Source organism: Ooceraea biroi, chromosome 11, assembly GCF_003672135.1.
Source record: "Ooceraea biroi isolate clonal line C1 chromosome 11, Obir_v5.4, whole genome shotgun sequence".
In the NCBI taxonomy this organism is placed as follows: Eukaryota; Metazoa; Arthropoda; class Insecta; order Hymenoptera; family Formicidae; genus Ooceraea; species Ooceraea biroi.
The window spans coordinates 1,660,624-1,679,840 of NC_039516.1; the positions used below are offsets into that span (position 1 = coordinate 1,660,624).

Genomic DNA, 19,217 nt, shown 5'->3' on the forward strand with positions numbered 1-19,217 from the left:
TTTCGAGATCCTTACGTAACGCGACTTAATTGCGAAGGAGCTATCGCACCGGTTAATACGAGCGTGGAGGAGACGAGAGACATTCGAGGGGATGCTTGGCGGCTTTAAACGCAGAGTAGTGGGAGCCGCGGAGCCGCGGGGCAACGGGGAGAAGAGTAAAGGAGTGTAAGTGGTGGAGCGGAATGGCGCGGGGAGGAATCCGTACCACCCGGAGAGGGGACGCCATCCCCCCTATCGGCCTATCCACCAGTCGCTTCGTGACCGTTGCCGAGTGAGGTTTGTTCATGCCGTTCGTACGCGCGCCTCGCGCCGCTCGTCGGGTCTCGTAACATTGCTACTTGTTACTGGTGGAAAGTTTTCTTCGTAATTCACTTACCGTCTCGACGGCATCGAGCTGCCGTTGTTTCGTCGGCCGAGGAGCTCCAGAAGGGCGCGTACAGTTCTGCATCGCATCTTTGGAGCGACGTAACCCCAAAGTTACGCGTGCGCGCGCGCGCAGACGTCTCGTGCACGGGTAAACAACGAAGAGTGTGCAGTGTGCAAGTGTAACGCGTCAGTGTTGCTCGCGATAACGTTTCGCCGACGGCGAAAGGGATGAAGAAACGGGACTAAAGCAAATCGTCTGACAAACGTATAATAAACGTAATAATCGGAAACTCCGGCGCTCCGGAGAACGATTCGGAATGTACCGCGGCCGGTGTTTTTCCGATGCGTAAAGCGCACCGTACAGAGGTCTTTCCCTGCCTTACCGATCGAAAAAAAGGGTCGCTCGCCGCGAACACAAAGAGCCGCGAGAACGTTGCACCTCGCGTCGTCCCATTGGCGGTTGAACGTCGTGCGTGATTCCCCGAATAATCGAAGCGACGACCCCTCAATTCCTGACTCCACAATTCTGAGAGACTTGCTACTCGCTGCTCGCACGTGAAGCGACCGTTCGCGCCCGATGCGACGGTAGTGGCGGATGGATTGGAGACCGCCGATGGATTTTCGGCGAGGAAACGGGTTGTCGCGGATCGCGTTCTCGATTACTGGATCGCACCGGAACGTAGATTGCGGGACGTCACGTCACCGTCGCGAGTGCCGATCGGCTTCGTAGCGGCCATTCAAGCGTGAATTCGACCAAGTCCTCCAAGTGCTCGGAGCCTCTCCGGTCGACGCTCTTCGCCGCTTCGCACTTGTTGTTGCTGTTATGTTTGTTGTTGTTATTATTGTTGAAGAGTACACGCGCCCGTCGAAATAGTGTGACACGTGACATGACGCGTCTCGGCGCGCTCTGAAAAAAAGTGGGTGCGTCGCCGCAAGTGATACTCGCACGCAAGTTCCCCCTGTAAACGCGCCAAAGCGGGAAACCACGCAGGAAGGATGTATCCCAGCGCCGGAATTAACGCAGCCGTCGCGGCCGCTGCCAGGCATCCGGTGAGTAGCGATCGCTCAATTATCAATAACAACGATCACGATAATAATAATTTCGCCGCGTTATTTATACCCCAATCTCGTATCTGCCAATCGTATGTACCAACCGGTATCTCAATGGTGGCATTCACTGCGGATAAATTGCATAACCACAGCTGTGTGTAACTGTTAAATAGAAACCGCGCGTTCTCGGATCCAGCTGCCGACGACACGCCGATTGCAAAGTAGATATCCGCCGCAGCGCGGTGCATCTCGCGTGGGAGGAAAAAATCGCTCGTTTCGGGTTGCCAACTTGAGGAATTGGCCGCGCGCGCGCGAGATCCCGATGACGCGCCCGACGCGTTGCTTTTGCTCGCCGTGCACTCGCCTCGCGAAATGGCCGCCTTGGTCGCATTCCTTTTTTTCGAGACGAGTGTCCGGTCTATTTTACAGCACGTTGCATACTTAATGCAGCGGCCGTCGTGTCGTGCGGCGCGCCGGCGCAGACCGACCGCGCTGCGCCGTGCGCAGCGATCTGATTTACGTCCGTAATTTACATCGCTGTTAACCTTGTTAACCTCGTCCTTGATGGCGCGGCGAGGTCCGACGCTGACGCCCGATCTCTCTTTTGCATTTTTTATTCGTTTTTTTTCCCTCGAGAGAACGCGTAATTGCATCCGTAATAATGACGCGAGTTAGGCGAGTCTCTTTTCTCCGACGAGCGACGGGAAGCGAGCAATCGTTTCTTCCTTTCGCAGGCGCGCGCTCGATTTCGCTCCCGTTACTTTGACCGGGCGCGATTTGCACCTCGTAATACGAACCGTCGTTCACTCCACGGTGACTTCTCGAGTTTCGCCGGTCCGTAGCGAATACGCCGCGATTTCGATCGGCGACGCAGAAATACTCGGCGACGGCGGCATTTCGTGCCTCGCCCGGCCGTGTCGGATTTCATCGGTCGCTTAAAATTTCATCGACGCGCGCGCGCGCGCGAGAGAGAGAGAGAAATTGTCATACACCACGACATAAGAAAAGCCATCGCGACATTGGACGGCATAATGAGGCCACGTGCTCGAGTGCGCGTATAACACGCGGAACGTTTCGCGAGTACCAAAGTGTCGCTGCGAATGAACGAAAGGTAGATTCAGATAAGTGGAATTTGTGCATGCCTCTATGATGCGATCACGTGCACGCGCGCGTGCTTCGCTGCGAAATTTCGGCGATACGTAGGTACGCGGAACGATCGCATTTGCCGTCGTCCGACATTAGCTTCGCGGCCGTGCGAAAAGCGTTTCGCCACGGCACGTCGGAGTCGTTGATCCGTGAATCGAGCGAGCAGGACTGTCTGCATTTAATGGCCCGGTCGAGATAATGGCGACTTAGTCGTCGCGCACGACTCATCGTCCGCCACGACTGCCGCCTCGTCGCGGGTCGTTGCGTAGTCCCGTCACGTTCGCCGTTTCTCGGTTTTCTTTCTCGCTCGACGATATAACGTTCCTCCGGCCATTACACAGGATATTAACGCCTTTTTTTTCCTTCCCCGAACGAAAGAGAGACGCAACTCTCTCGTGCTAAAAGCGCGTAACGATGCTCGCCGTTAATTCCGCGGACAAACAATTTTTTCGCGACCCGCTAATCGAGCCGGTTACAATCTCTCGAGCGTGACTCATGGAGGAAGAAGAAAAAGAAGAAGAAGAAGCGAGTCGTGCGTATTTACCGGTCGCCGCGAGCGATAATTGCTGCGTTGCGCGAAAGCAAGAGTCAAACGTCACATTGTGCGGTGTCGTTAGCCCAAGACGGTGTCATATGCCTGTCGGGGAAACGTAATGAAAGCTTGGAGAACCATGGAGAGGGAGAGAGAGAGAGAGTCCAACCTTAATGACAGGTATTACACCGGATGTGACCCGGCAGTCTTGTAGCACGTGGAACGTCGGGACGAGGATGGGAAAGTTTCCAGAAAAGAGTGGTCTCAATTGCTGCATGTATTATAGATACGACATGCCGCACAATATCCGAGGATATTTGAGGCTGTATCTGTAGGAATGCATATTGGAATTCTTCCTCCTCCTGCTTCCACGTTTAACCGAAGCCAGCTACCCTCGAGCTATCAACTTTAAATCGAAAACTCAGACATAACTGGTCTGATTTGTCTGGGGAAGTCTTTCTTTCCATGTCTGAGCGCTGTATTTCTCGAGCGTCTCGAGAGTCGGGAGCCCTAAAATATTCTCCGCATGTACGACACCCTGCATAACCGAATATATATCGCGCCACTGAAGGGTAGATAGGGAGGTATCACACGGGGGTAGCGAGCGGTGATCCGTGACTAGCGGTAAAGGACGGACGTACGGTGCGAAGTGCTGACGTTAGTTAGTAGGGTACACGTTGCGAACGTCAACGGGCGTTACGTACACACACGTACACACGCACACATACATGCACACACGCGCGCGCATTAGACCGGGCCTCGTCGTCGAGTTACTACCTCCTGTAAACTGCACGGCGCACGTTTGCGCAGGACCCCCGATTCGGCAAATATTGATACTTTTAATCGGTCTGTTTGCGCCGACACGCTGTTCAAATGCGTCCGAATGTGCACAGCTGAAAAAACCCGCCGGCGCGCTCGTGAGCTTAGCGCGTAACCGGTCGTAGACTCCTTCGTTTTTGTCTTCCTTCTTTTCTCCGGCGCGTCGATGATACCTCCCGATCGGTAATATGTTAATCCCGGATTGCGCAAGATCCCGAAGGCTCTCGTCTCACCCGTCGTCGCACGTATGCACACAGCCGTGTGTAACACGAGTAGCTCTAATACTTCCCTAATGATCGCGTCAGTCGTGTCGACCGACTACTCTTCAAAGTCCTCGAAGCGTCTCTTGAGCCTCACGTCGAGGAAAGAACCGCAAAAAAGATCCCGATTCTCCCGTCGATAAACACGAACCCATCGCGCTACCGTGACGGAGGTTTAATCGAATTTGTATCTTGGCGTATCGGCGATATCCAGATGATATAAACGCTACGTTGAAATTCAACTCGGCGAAATTACAGGCCGAGACCGATAAATGTGCGACGGAGATATTCGGAGTGAGGGAGGAGGGAAGTTCTCCGATCCGGACCGATCCGGTCTGGCCTGTCCCGTCCCGTTCCGTCTCGTCCCGTCCCGTCCTGTCCTGTTCCGGTAATTGCTCGTATTAAAATCCGAGACCTAAACCGGCGCATACGCGCGGCGGATCGCCGCGCTACGCTTCGCCGCGCGCGCGCATCGCTCGGAAATATGGAATCACGGTGATATCTTGAGCGTCACGTCGTCCATTATGCCGATGCGGCCAGTAAATTTCACGCATTATACTCCCATTATACGTTTCCTGGCCGAGGCCGGATCGCGATCTCGTGCTCTCGCCCGACGTAATTACACGGTGCCGCGCCGCCGAATGGGTGGAGGAGATCTGCGGGCCGACGTGTGCGTGTGTGCGTTCGTGTCTTTACACACGTTTTGCGGTCTGCGTACGCGAATCGTGCGAGCGGCGGTTTTAATTTCCACTTTCCTTACCTGCGCTTTCTCCTTTCCGATAGCTGTCTTATCGCGGCATCACCGCATCTGCTGATGGTAAAACGCGTAACGCGTGAGGCGTTTACCGATTTTATCGCGAGACGTCTGTATTTACCTTTAGATACAATTACGCGTTAATGTGCGGCGACCCGCGTAGGAAGCGGTTTCGCGTGATACACGCAATCGATGTGCCTTCTCTCCTCCCCCTGCTCCGTTTTTCACTCTGCTGCGATCAACACGCTCGATATGACGAGCGATCTGTTCCGTGCCGTGCTGTTCCGTGTCGTACCGTTTCCCTGACCGACGACACGCTCCAACGATGTAATAAATAATAATCGCTGCGGTTGATGGCCGAACTGGAAAGAAAAAAAAACAAAACACGTGTCATGATGATTAAATGTTTCAGCTAGACTGTGTAATTATCCGATCGTCGGCGATGAAAAATTCTAAACGCGTCAGTAATTCCGCCGCCAGCATCGAACGAACGCGTGAATAAACGAAACGAACGAATGAACGAACAAACGAGCGAACAGCTATGCAAGCCCTTCTGCCTGTCGAAATAATCCTCCCTCCACTACCCGTGGCGAGAAACGAGCCCTCCAGAGCTACGAGGGTATTTCTGGGAGCCCTCAGGGTGTCGTAAATTGGTCCACTAGGAGATTGGAAGGTAGCCCCGGGCGAAAGCCTCGTCTACGAGCCCCTCATGATTATTTCCAATTTACTCGCCACTGGTTTTCTTTCGTTTTTCCGTACGCTTAACTGAATGGATCCGAATCGGTAAGGTTCTGACCTGAGTTCGTGCTTATCCGGATGCCTTGCCCCCGTTGAGATACAACTTCACACCTGATTGTCAAGACCTGACTGTCATCATGTTTCCCTGCTGGTGTCGGGACCACCATAAAACGTTCTTTCTGAATGAAAAAAAACAGACGCTCCATTCTAACTGCAGAATTTGCATTTGACAAAGAGAGTACCTGTCGATTTTGCGAATATCCTGTGTATCCGTATAAGCACAGCTTGCGGCATACCTGAATCTGCAGGTAGAGGAAGGAGAAAAGAAAGTCCATGAAGCCTCACGGAAAGGTCCCTTCAGACCTCTCGGGCCTGTTGGTACGAGAGAATGGCACTAATTGGCATTAGACTTGGCAGTTTATCGTGTCGTGTCTCCATTCTTCCTTTTCCCGCCTCCCGCTGTTTTCAAGTCGCACGTTACACGCCGGAAGATATCCCGTTTCCAGGATTTCTGTTTCGTGACAACGGTTACCTCTCTCTCTCTTTCTTTCTCGTCTTTCCTGTTCCTGGTTCCCCATTATTCTTTATTGTTCTCTATCGTCGTTCATTTTTTCCCTAACATTATAAGATAACCTCGGTGATTAACTACTGGATAGAGAATGAGTGGGTTGATTGAGTATTAGTCGTTAGTACATTAGTACATCATTAAGCAATTTATTAGTCAAGTACCTGGCCGTACGTTAATTGTCGCCCATTTAGAGAATATTTTGCCTGCATTTCTAAAGTGTACTATTTATTGCATAAAGACAAGTCAGAATTAATGACAGAATTTGCGGTTTAACGGAAATGCGCTTAGCAAGAGACACGTACCACGTGTACGCTGACGTGTACTGCCGACAGTTATTACAGTTATCCGATGTTACTCGCTATTGCGCGATGTAACTTTTGACCCTTCGATTCGATTTTTCAACGAGCGGCAGCAAGCGGGGCTGGAAGAGGTCGTGGTCGAGCGACGACACCGTCTCCACTGCTCTGTGGGCAATCATCTTACAGCCCGGACGAATAGGAAATTGGCACGTAAACGCCAACGGAATTATTCATCGCTAATAGGAAGATGAATGAATGCCATGGATAAATTTGTGGCTGGGTATACTACCCGGCCATTAGAGGCTCCGCTACGGATTACGTCGGAATAATCGAGTTTGTTAGTGGCGCGCATCTCTCTCTCTTGGGGTTACTAACCCCCAAGTAAAATAAATTTATCCATCTATCTCTGGCATTACCAATCGTGATGTGTTTCCGATTCGATCTGGACTAACAGATGAAGATCCTAAAGGTCCAAAACTATCTAATAACAATGAGCAAATTGGGCAGATCGAAGACGATCGAAGACGAAGAAAAGAGTTTGCTCACGACCAGACTAACGTTCGTCGATTAGTGAGATGCTGAATCACACGTCAACCGGCGCGTCGTGAAAAATTAGCTGCTATCCATTTGTACGGATATTAACGGGACACATATGCAGGGAGGTGACATTGTCGCGCATAACGAATAACCTCGAGGAACCCTGAAGAAGCCAGTCGCGCGAGAAAGCAACCCTTACCTCCTTGTGATTGTCCTCCCCTTTCCTCGTGACACACGAACGGACCCCGGACATCCCTATTATTTTCCACGAGATCGTCCGTGACCACCCCGGTCGTCGTGGGCTCCCTCTTCGTGATCGCCCGTAATTTTTTGGCGTCGAGGCGAGGCGAGGCGCTCGCTTGCTCGTCTCGACCCCTCGAGGGCTTCTGGGCGTTAAGCCGAATTAACATAAGAGAGTGTGTGCAAACACGAAGAGTCGGTAGAGAGCGAGGTGGAAGGTAGTGGAGAGTCTGAGCGTGGGCAGGAGGAAAAGGGGGACGAACGGAAGGAGAAGGAGAGGGAGAACACGATGGGAACACGTGTCCCACACGGAGATAGTTAATTACTCGTTTGTGCTGTGCCGGGTCGGAGTCGGTCGTTTGGAAGAGAGACGAAGCGAGTATCGCACGGGACGGACGGAGAAAGAAGAGACAGACATCGAAGGGGGAACGGAGGGAACAGTGTACACGTACACATTGCAAGGGGGAGTGGTGAGAGAAGAAGAGGGAGAGAGAGAGAGAGAGAGAGAAAGAGAGAGATGCCGAGGGTCGCGATGCACAACGCGGATGAGTGAGAGCGAGACGGCACATTCCTGTTTCATCGGACCGTTGAGACCCGTGCTTGTCACGGAGGTAGGGTGGGCGGCGAAGGGGAGACGAAAAACGAGGATGAGGTTAATGATATACACGCCGGCTACCGTATACTACCGTCTCGAACGAGCCCGTTCGCGGCTACCATCTTTTCGTCTTTTCTCCCCCTTTTTTTTCTCTCTCTCTCTCGTTCTCTCGCGCGTTCCCTCGCACTCTCCGCCTCTCACTTTCTCCGTTTAGGGTCTCTTATGGCCTACGACCTCCCGTATTTCACGCAGTACGAGACGCAATACTGCGGCCTCCATGTTTCTGAACAAGAGAGAGAAGAATAGTAGATGCATATGGTTCCTGTGCGTAAAATCGCGTCTTGTCTTTCGCGGAGCATTAACCGTGCCGCTGAAAGAATTACCTTTTCCTTGAAACATGAGAAACTGAAAAAATGAAGGAAACGACTGCGAGACACCCTGTATATAGTTCCGTTCCAGGTATCGCGCGGTCGGCCGATGGATAATGATAAAAATAAAAAAAAGGGGAAAAAGAGAAGGAAGGATAAAGTCGGGTCGCGCGCGCAGGGATCTACATTAGCCGTAGCTTGTTCGCAGATAAAGGCCGACTGTGCTCTTAAAAACGCCTGGTCGACCGTCGAGAGATAGCTTCGATAATGGCTCGACAACCCGGAGACACGAGGGAGACATTCTTTTCTCCTCCCCGCTTTAACGTTCCGCCGTTCTACGCGTTCCTTTCGTTTTTCGACTCGCATCCGATCACTGGAGCAAAGAAACAAGTCTTGCCGCAGTTCTCTCTCTCTCTCTCTTTCTCTTCAATGAACCGAGTTGGGCATAGAAAAACGATTAATGCGAAAACGGAGTTTCGGAGCACGTCGAATCGAACATGGTTGCCTCGTGAGTGGTTCACCATGGTCGACGTACAGGCAAAAAAATAAAATTCATTTCTTACGATTATACGACATATGGTCCCGCAGCTTCTTGCCTTTTTCTACTCGGTCTGGTAGCATATATATATAAAACGTATCGGTGAAATTCTCCGTTATTCATGGACAATCTCCCGCAGTCGGTTCATCGATTGCGCGGCGATTATTTTGACGAACGTTTTATCTTGTCGTTTCCCGCCGAGAAGCATCGACTGTCATTTTCAATTCGGCCGGTACACGCGTTATGACTCAGCGCGATCACGCGTTTATGATCCGCAAAACGGATGGTCGGAGGGGTGAAGGGGGAGGACATTCACGAGAGCGGGGCCGATTAGAATCGCAATTTAGATGCTCTCGAGTGATGTGGCCGCGCGCTCGGATTTCATTGCTTCGACGCACTCCCCCATTGTGCGACGACGAAGGGGACAGACAACACGAGGGGTGCCGCTCGGTCTCCACCCTCGGTTGTCGGGACGGATAACGAGATTATCGTGCAAGGGAGCGGTAAGAGAGTGGCGCGACCGTCCTCGTCCTGAGAAATTTCATTTTGACGTTACCGGCTGCTGCGACGCGCCGGCGGGTCGTAAAAAAAGAAGTAAGAGGAAAAGAGCGGCGGTATCGGCCTCCCGGGAGATCGAGAAGTGAAGGCAGGAGGAAGGAGGGGAGGCGAGTCATTGTCGCGAGTGTCGAAAGCGAGAGAGGTAGATCGGTACACGATCCCCAATCTTCCCCTCGCCTGACTCCCGGCGTTCCGAGTTTGGTGGTAATTATAACATATTCCTGCGATCTCGCCCCTTGATCCCGAGGGAAACGACCCTCGTATTATTACCGAATCCCCGCCAAGTGTCTCGCGTGTCGCCCCTTCCGCACCATGGACCGTTGATGCTACGGAGACGTTGATGCGCGAGACGTTACCAAGAGAAAAAAAAGAATAATTCGATGAGACATAATTCAAACGCGAGAAATAATTCCGGCGGAAAACTGGAGGCGCGACGTTAAATTCCGCGTTAATTCGATTTATCTGCGTTTTGCGCCACGTACTTGGTGAGATAATTGCTGCCGTCGATGGTGCGGGACGAATGCCGCAGGCGCTGATAGAATCAATCTGCAAAAAAGGGAGAGCGAGAGACGGGAAGCGGGAGAAGAAGAGAATGACGAACGTTTTATGTAAGGGCAGAGCTGCTCCCGGGGCGAGCAACTCGTAAAAAGGGCGGCAGCGTGAACCGGGGTGGGGCGGGGGACGGCGGAGAGGATGGCAAGAACGGGGTTTATGACTGTAACAGATTAGGTGGCCGAACTGCCAGGGTGGCTCCCGCCGTGCTTCCTATTATCGCCGGAGCTTTTGTAGCGCCGTCGCTTTTGTCGACCCCCCTTGCTCTCGCTTCTGCTGGCGACCGAGCGTACCAGACGACGAAAGGAGGGACAGGGACGGGTGGCGAGGGGAGCGAACGACCGTTCCGGGAGGTTGGGAGAGACGACAGCGGCGGGCCACGACAGTTGGCCGATATTTGAGCTCCCTTTGTGCCACGTTAAAGTACCACGCGCGGCTCATTCGCGCACAGTCGGACGGAGTTTCCTCGTGGCGCTTTTATCTGCCCGTAGTCGTAGTTTTTCTTCCCTGGTCGAGGGCTCCCATCCTCTCTTTCTCTCGCTTACCACGAGCTCGAGCGAGAGTGCAGATCTCGTGGATAGCAAGCGCGGAGGAAAAAGACGCGGATCTCTCTCTCAACCGGTAATTACCTGGTCTACTCGGAACGGCCCGAATCATAGCTTTCGGCTCTTTGTTTGCCCGCAGCTCCTGTACCCGCTTGATCTTTATTCCCGCCTTTTCCCGTGTGCTCTTTTTTTTCCTTTCTTTCCTCACCGTTTCCCGTCCCCTGTTTCTCCGTTATCTCGTGTTTCACCTGGAGCCTGTTTTACGGTGCGCGCGAACACAACGTGGTTACGGTACGATACAACGGTGCTTCGTAACTTTTCAACTTTTGCGTACTCTCTCGCTGAATCACTATTAAAAGTTGCTTTTTCTGTGCCCCTTTTATTATCACATTGACAAGAATTTGTTGACCTGGATGCAGTTGTTCCGCAATTTTTTCTCAAGCGCGCAGAAAGACCCGCGTTTCCTCTTGTCTCGTTGAAAAGCATGGGAAACGACGTTTGACGTAATCGCGATTTAGCGGGGTATCGTAGCCTCGGCAGGAGGGAGCGGTCACGTTACATTTGCCACGGGGAAACGGAGTGTATAAACGTCAACGTGCGCGTGTTATTAAGTTAAGTCCCCCGCGCGGTGATCTCGGTCGCGCACAGCTGGTCGTCGTCGTCGTCATCATCATCGTGGTTATCGCGTCGTGTGCACGTGAGACGCCACATGCAAAGCATTCGTGTAAGTGCACTCGCGCGTTGGAGGAGGGCGCGAAGGAAAGGAAAGGAACCCCGCGTGGATACGAGAAGATGAGAAACGGAGGGTAGCACTTATTCATCCGTGTATCCATCGCCGTGTGCCGGTGTGACGTTATTTTACAAGAGCGCCGATCGTATCGCCTTAATTGCTCGGCGGGTTAAACTGCTGCGGTCGCCCCTTATCGAGGCGATCTGCACGAGTGCCTACCTGCCGGCCTATGTCGGGGCCGGGACGGAGAATCGCGCGAGAACAGCCCGTCAGGTGTTTTCAGCTCGCTTCGCGTCATCGTGGGGCTGCGTTACGGGCCGTCGTGCCCTACGGGCAGATTGACGCATATGAAAGAACGCATTGTGGACATACACGCTGCCGGCGGATAGGCGCCGACGCCGTTACCGCCCCTTCTCTTTTCAAATAGCGTTCTTGCCGCGAGATGGTTTTATCAAGCGCCTCTTGTATGCACCGCTCTCTTTATGATCTCTGTGTAAGGTAAAAGCGAAATGAATGGTTTGCCGAATCATATCGAGCGTGGGGACGCGAAGGGAGAGAGAGAGAGAGAGAGAGAGAGAGAGAGAGAGAGAGAAAGAGAAAGAGGAAATTCCTGCGCGAGGAGAAACGACTGAGTATAGCCGTCGCTATATCGTTGGCGATAGTTAACGTGGATGGTTAATGTAGAAACGAAATGCATACGCCGCCGTGGCGCACTGCAATTTCAGCATACCGAAGAATTACGGGCGCGGAAATCGTCCTCGTCTCGTTCCGCGATAGACTCGGTTTCACGCGCGACACGGGACGCACGTCGTGCGCGCGCGGGCGCGCGCTATCATTATTCTATGCATTATTTATGTCATTCCCCGAGTGTACCGAGTACAATGTGGGTCTACGAATCAAAATGCATTGCTTATGCAAATAGCGGTCGTGCCCCGCAGTCTCGGGGTGAATTCGCAGTCTGCTACGGGGAATAATCATAATGATCAATAAGATACAACCGCTCGCACGTTGCTTCCTCCCTCCTCGTCCCTCGCGCACATCATCTATCCATCTCTCTCTTTCGACCGTGTGTTCTCACCTCTCATGCAAATCTTGAGACGTATTGTCTGGCAATATTAAGGGAATCGTTATCGCGTTGCATAATTTCGGTGTTCAACCGTGCTCGAGTTTGCTTGCCTGGCAATGTTCGCGTGTATCGTCTGACGTATCGATTCGTCCACGTATCGTTTTTCGCTTAATCTGCCACTGGAAATTACGAAAATTCTACGTTAGGCTCGTCGTCGATTGATTACGGGTGTCTCGCGCGGGTGGATGCGATGTCGGATTAGCGTGTTCGGATTACAGTACTTGAATCGTTACAAGACGAAGCACGAAATTTTTGCTGAACGTGTGCGCGCGCGAGATGCTTCGACGATATTCCGCGACCAGTGGCCTCCTACGGAATAACGGAAGGTGGTAGAGAGAGGTTCGCTTATAGGGCGAACGCGGTCGGTTCTGGTCGCCGGGTGGTTTTGGAATCCGCGCCACGAGTCGGTGGTTTTGCGGTGCAGCGAAAACCGCCGACCCTCTCGAAGCTCTTCCCGGCCGTTCTCCCTGTTTGCGTCTCCCTTCCGCGTAATCCCACCGTGGCTTAGCGAGTTTCTCACGAGAGCCTCTAAGTAAAGTGGACGAGCGCGCGCGGCCGCCAACTCTCGGGACTACACCATCTCTTTGACTAGTGCGATGTATCGGTTGCTCGTAGCTGGATACAGGTATCTTTATGGAATCTTTTAAGGAGAACACAATTTTGACGTAAGGACGAAACATTTGTAAATTAAAATGTACAACTGGACGACGCGGATTATGGAACGAGAACGAGAACGAGAACGAGGAAGAGATTTGGAACGTTCTCCAAATAGATCGGTGCATGTGCGATCGGCACTCGCGCTTTAGGCGCATCCCTTATTGCAGGCACAATGTCCGTTCACCGTACCTCGAGATGAGCAAATGTTCTTGGCACTTAAGCGCGCGTGCCTCATGTTTGGTTACGGACTTGATCACACAAGCGGGGACACCGTAGAGAGCAGTTAACCTGTCCGATAATACGTGCCGATAATCAGGCATCTAGTGGACGACGGACGGCGGCGGGATCGATGGAGCTAACGTAATTAGACGCGGCGATACGCGCCACTTAAGCGTACTTGAGTGGCTGCAAACGCAACCGATTGGTCCTGTTGCCGTTAGTGTTGGGACGTAATGGCGTGGCCGAGTTGTCGTCTCCTCTCTCGACACCGAGGAGAGACAGCGTTCACCATAAACGATGACGTCGCCCGTCGTCGGCTTTAACGAACGTTCATTGAGCGGCCTCCTCCTCGCTCCATTGAGCCGTTCGCGATAACATACTGCGAAACGGTAATCCAGTATCCGTCGGGATGTATTAAATGTCGCGCGAGACTCGAAAACCAATAAAAGCGCGATCGTACCGATCGTTGCGCTTTAATGCCAATTCTTGTCCGTCGTTATCCGGCCCCGGCTATCGTTTTCACAGGGTTGTCGGGGCGATAACGCGCTATTTGAATACCGAACGTGAGCGCGAACGCTGTTGCGATGGCTCTCGATCGCGCGGAATAAAAAAAAGCGCGGCGTGGAAAGAGGGACGGAATGACGCGATGCGAGAGAGGAAGCTATCGGATAATTAAATCGGCCGCGGCACGTAAAGGACACTGATTGACGTACGCGACGGCTACGTTCTCTCATTATTATTCGTCGAAACGACATAATTCGCGCGCGCTTCGCTTTTCGACGGGCGCTAAACCGCGTCGCCCGCCCGCCCGTCCTGCTGCTGCTGTGTTGCTTTCCCCGTCTCGCTTGTCGACGCGAAACTCCATCGCTGGTTATCCGCGTTCCCTCGCGTTGGACGCGACACGCGATGAATGCTGCACCGTTGTTGCACCAAAAAAAAGGAAAAAAAAGAAATGTTTCTCTTTCTCTCTGACGAGTTGTCGATGTGTTTTTGAGATATTTGTGACATTTCTCCCGATGTTTCTTCATACATCGTAATTAGATGTACGTATTTGTCACGTGCAATTTTTACCAATTCACTCAGAGCTGCGAACGTGATTGCTGAAATGAAAATCCGTCCCGTGTATCTCCGCTCGCCTTACGGTGCTCTGATGGGATTCTTGCCGCATCGATCTGTTAACAGGCGCTGCCGGGAAATGTCAAGCAACATTGTCGGATCTCTGACGTCCGCTGCTGCTCCGTTCCGCAGGCAAAAGCCAATAAATTAATTGGATTGACCGTCGTGACTTGTCGCATACAAATTGGATTAGCGATTCCGCTGCGATCAGCTGTTCGCCGGTCCGTGTTAACTTTGCTCGCCCGTCCCTCACGACGGACGAGAAAATCCACTCGTGTTACGTGCTGTTTAAAAAAATCACATTCGTGCAGGACGTAGATACCTATGCGTGTATGCCTCACAAGCGAGCAGGCAAGCGAGCGAGGTGGGCAATGTTGTCGGATACGGCTTCGCCCCGATCCCGGGGCTTGGCCGTTTAAAGATATTGCACGCCTGACGCGCAAATCCTTGGCGTAATTCGAACATACACGTGCGATAATGCGCCCGGTCGAGAAGCCCGACTCAAAGTCGCGAAGAGTAATAAAATACATCGCGGTGACTCTACGAGTAGCTACACGAGGCTTTCTAAGGGCTACCTGCACACTGGAATATGTTATATCGGGATGCGCGAGTTCTTTTTTTATGATATATTATAACAGCAGCAGCAATAAGAGCTTGAATACGTAATACCTCTCTGATAACGGGCGAAATGTGAAATTAAAAACGGAAGATACGAGGATCGCATTGAGAGCCAACAAATAAATTTGTTGTTTTCGTTTATACAAGCGTTTATATTTATTCCCGGCTATATCACATTCAGCTTGCAGCGCGTGGGCTTGCAGGTATCACGTATAAGTCATTAGCGCAATAACGCGGCCGAAAGTTGACTTTTATTTCACAAGTTTTGGCACGACTTTCATTTGCGCAGCCGGCGATCGCGCCGGCGATGGCGGCGGATCGTTAGCGAGTTCGCGCACGAAACGCCGCGATTCCGGAATTCTTCAACCGCCCTGGAATCTAGATCATATGACGCGAGAGAACACGGCGAGGGTTGGGGAAAGGGGGAGGGAAAGAGAGAAAGGGAGAGCGAGCTATTCCGGCTTTTACGAGGCCATAGTGGCGTATCCGTTTTGCGGGGCACGACGTGCAAAACGATCGATAACACGCTCGTAACGTTATTACCAACAGGTATACGTAGGTGGGTAGCACCAGTACTACCGGTAATAATGTGGCTTTTACGCTCGCGGGTGCTGATACAGCAACCACCAAAGTCAATCGGCGTTTGTGCTATGGTGTACGCCGCGACAAAAAGCCAGCGCGTCCGGCAATAATGTGTTCATTGATGCAACTGCGATCGAGGAGTAAGTTAACAAGTTGGTCTCGCGTGACGTATCTTGGATCTTGTATCATTATCGAGTTGTTGAAAGAACGAGAAATCATCGAAAATAGAGAGCTCGATCTGTACCCCGTAGACGCAATGCTTACACGCAAAATTACATTATTGCATTTATAAGTCTGGGAGAGTGACCAAATTCCATTGCCACCATGAGAAAAAATAGCGACAGTAGTATTCGTATGGGGAATCGTATTTGACAATTAATCCGTGGACTGAATAGGCTTTTTGTCACGCAGCGTACACACAAGTGGCAATATTCTTTTGTTCGAGCCGGTATATCGATTCTCCGCGAGTTACCTGCACGTCCGCAACCAAGTCTCTCGAATAAATCTTGGGCGCGGGAGAGGATATTACGGGCTTTAACGGTGTTAAGGGATTGCGGCGCATTGATGCATTTAATGGTGTTTTTATGTTGCAGGGTCCACCGCAACCTGGGCAGCCGTTCAAATTTTCGGTCAGCGAGTCCTGTGATCGTATCAAGGAGGAATTTGGCTTCTTGCAAGCTCAGTACCACAGGTATCCTTCTTCCCTCGGTCAACTGACAAACTTGATCGCGCGGTACAATCGGAGATGTATGTTTCAACAAGGTTTTCCTTGAAGCAACATGTGCCAAGGCTAATTTCTTACAAGCTATCAATAATCTCGCTATAATATAATTCACCCATTAATTCACGCGATCCGAAACGTACGTCTCCCTTGTCCAAACTCGTTTTACTGATATATAAATTATTTATAATCTACATTTCCCGTATACCTCAGGCGGCATATATATCTCGTTCCGGTTGACTCACAGTGTAGCGATAAGCAACAAATCGACATTGATGATTTGTCCCAAAGCTTTGCGCGATCGGCAAACTTTCCGGTAAGATTTCCGTTTTCTCGGTGGAGATACGTATTTTTCTCCCGTGGTTAGTTGAACGCGATAAACTCTGTTAGGCGGTTTCTCGGGTGGAGTAAACCGAGTTCGCGTCCGTAGACAGCAGGACCGCGTCCATTAGACGCTCGTGCAAATACCGTGTGGGCGTACACGCGAGACGAACGGCGGACGTAGGCAGATAATTGTTTGTCCGACCGGAAGCTGTGTACACCAAAGTATGCGCGCGGTCTGGAGAAGGAACGGCGACTCCGTTTGGATAGCGTGTGGCGAACACGTGCGCGCGGCGTCTGCAATCGCAGCGAAAACACGTTTCCTCGGAAATACGCATCGCGCACTTTGGCGGATTTAGCTTCCGCGTCGTGAAAGCCCCGCGGTTAACATCTGCGATCGGTGGGATACACGGATGCCGTCCATCGGCGCGTCGATTTGTCGTGTTGCAAAGTTCCGCGTACAAGGATCCGGTTGCTGTCCCCTTTTGCCAGAGTTTCTAGTACGAGCACCGATGAAAAGGAAAATAATTGAAATAACGATATCGGCCTTGTGTGTGTTTATGTGCACAGATAGTACCCTGCGTTTAGAAACACCGCGACGAGAGCAACGTACATAAATCTCGCGGATTGAGATATTAATCAGGGAGAGGGAAAAACGTATTGGCGGGCGTGAAACGGAGAACGCGCTATCTCTTGGGCTAGTAGTAGTCGCGCGCGTGTTTAAACGCGCAACGTGATTCCCGATAAATCGTCCCGTAAATCGTTGGCACGGCGTCAATCTGGAATAATTAATCGACTCCCCGACCGTGCGAGTATTGCCGCTTGCGTAACGAGAGTTGCCACTCGCGAGCGCGATCGTTAATACCGTGCTAATTTATCGTCTTAGAGGTGAGATTGCGCCGCGTAACGTATAGCGTTCCCCGATTCGCCTTTCACGAATATTAAACGCCGCGTCGGAATTACCGCGTTTTCTACCTTTCCCCTCGAATCAAATTAAACGGCTTGGCGCCCCGTTATGGGGTCTCTTTGTCATTCCATTCCTCATTTCTTCCTGAAAAAAAAGAAAAGAGAAGGACATTTCGTCGAAGTATCGTAACGCTATTATCGCGATCGTGAAATCGGTAAAAAAAAGAAAACATTTCTACTCGCTTGCTTGTAAGTCCTTTGAAGCTTTCCACGGGCGTTACAGAAAGGTTCCCTTAATTTTCTCTCGTTCGTGATATACGGTATTATACGGTGCGTTTTTTAGCTTAGTGTCGCGTCGAGGAACGATAAGCGGAGGGACAATGCCGCCGACGATTTCGAGGGATAGTAGATATTAATATTCTGTTCTTGTTCTTCTTACACAGCCTTAAATTGGAGTGCGAGAAACTGGCCAGTGAAAAAATAGAGATACAGAGGCATTATGTGATGGTAAGCCGGGAGAAGGATGAGAACGTAGAAAAGGACAACGCGGTTACACACATGAGTACACAACACACACACACACACACACACACACACACGTGTTGAATCCACATGGATCATCCTGCCGTTATTCCCAGATTAAAATGCATTCGTTTTCGTCGCGCTCGGATCCGAGAGACATCGCTCGGTCGTGCGCGCGAGCTATTTTAATTTTCGTAAAATCGCGAAGAATTATGATCCGCGCTTAAAAGGCCAGGAAATTATTCGGAAACCGAATTGATTCCGGCCGGATAAATTTTCCGAATAGCGATAGCACCCGCGTTCTCGTGACGCGGTCCGTCGTCGTTACGCGGAGTGACAGCGAGATTAAAAGAAAATTTATATACGGGTCGTCAGAGCAACGTCCGAGGTGTAATTCTGGATTGCGAGCAGTAGAGGGAAAAAAACCGGAGGAAATTATCGTCCCGACCCAAAAATGCTGGGAACACGGAGGGCAACACGAATCATAGGGACAACGGCACCCACACTCGTTATCGCGGGTGTACAGTCATGGAGCAGCAACGGCAACAGCAGCAGCAACAGCAGCAGCAACAGCAATGCTGGCTACGCGACGCATTCGAGCGTTACAGGCATACGAGCGCATTCATTTGCCGCGGTACAAGCGGTTTTGTCGGCCACCGCCACCGCGAGATTATTTTCCCGCGCCGGGGCGACGTGCGCTAAACAAAAATACGACGCGCGGGCTTGTCGTCGTTAAAAAAGTTATCGCCACCGCGGACGGTTCGCCTTTGTCCCCGGTCTGATGTCGTTGTCGGACAACATGGCCGACCAAGTGAATATTAATATGCGCTTTAACGCGCGCGTCGCGGGAAACGGTGACCAAAGCTGGTGAAGATTAACTCTTAATGAGGTGAACTACGCACTGCAGCGCTGTCGATATTCTCGTATTGATCCCGCATCAACTTTCTTTCTGAAGGAGGCAATTGAAGTGCGCGAACACGTTTCCAACGATTACGCGGGCCGCCGCGCGCGATCGTTAATTGCGGCTCGGCGCGAGAAACACACGATCCCGTTATTTAATATCTAACAAGTTGCGCGCGTTTACTCGTATTTACGCACGGCTGCCTAGTCAATCGAACCCGCGATGGAAAAATTCGACGAGCGCATTTTTATGAATTACTCGCTCGTGATCAGTGACGCTTCCGAAAAATACCTTCCACACTATTGATACACACGTAAAACTCGCACACACGTG

General features: G+C 51.5%; 1 protein-coding gene across 5 annotated transcripts in view; it reads left to right on the top strand.

Moving 5' to 3' along the window:
- Positions 1–231: 231 nt before the first annotated feature.
- Positions 232–19,217, top strand: part of LOC105274486 (protein groucho) — a 65,779-nt gene continuing 46,793 nt past the window's right edge. For 2 of the 5 annotated variants that reach the window (XM_011330660.3, XM_011330662.3), the window contains exons 1-3: positions 232–1,416; positions 16,107–16,204; positions 17,905–17,968. In XM_011330660.3, coding sequence (XP_011328962.1) covers positions 1,363–1,416; positions 16,107–16,204; positions 17,905–17,968 — 216 coding nt within the window. In that variant the 5' untranslated portion in view covers positions 232–1,362. Of the gene's footprint in view, positions 1,417–16,106; positions 16,205–17,904; positions 17,969–19,217 lie in introns of those variants that run through there. The other 3 variants (XM_011330659.3, XM_011330661.3, XM_011330663.3) reach the window with 2 other exon arrangements.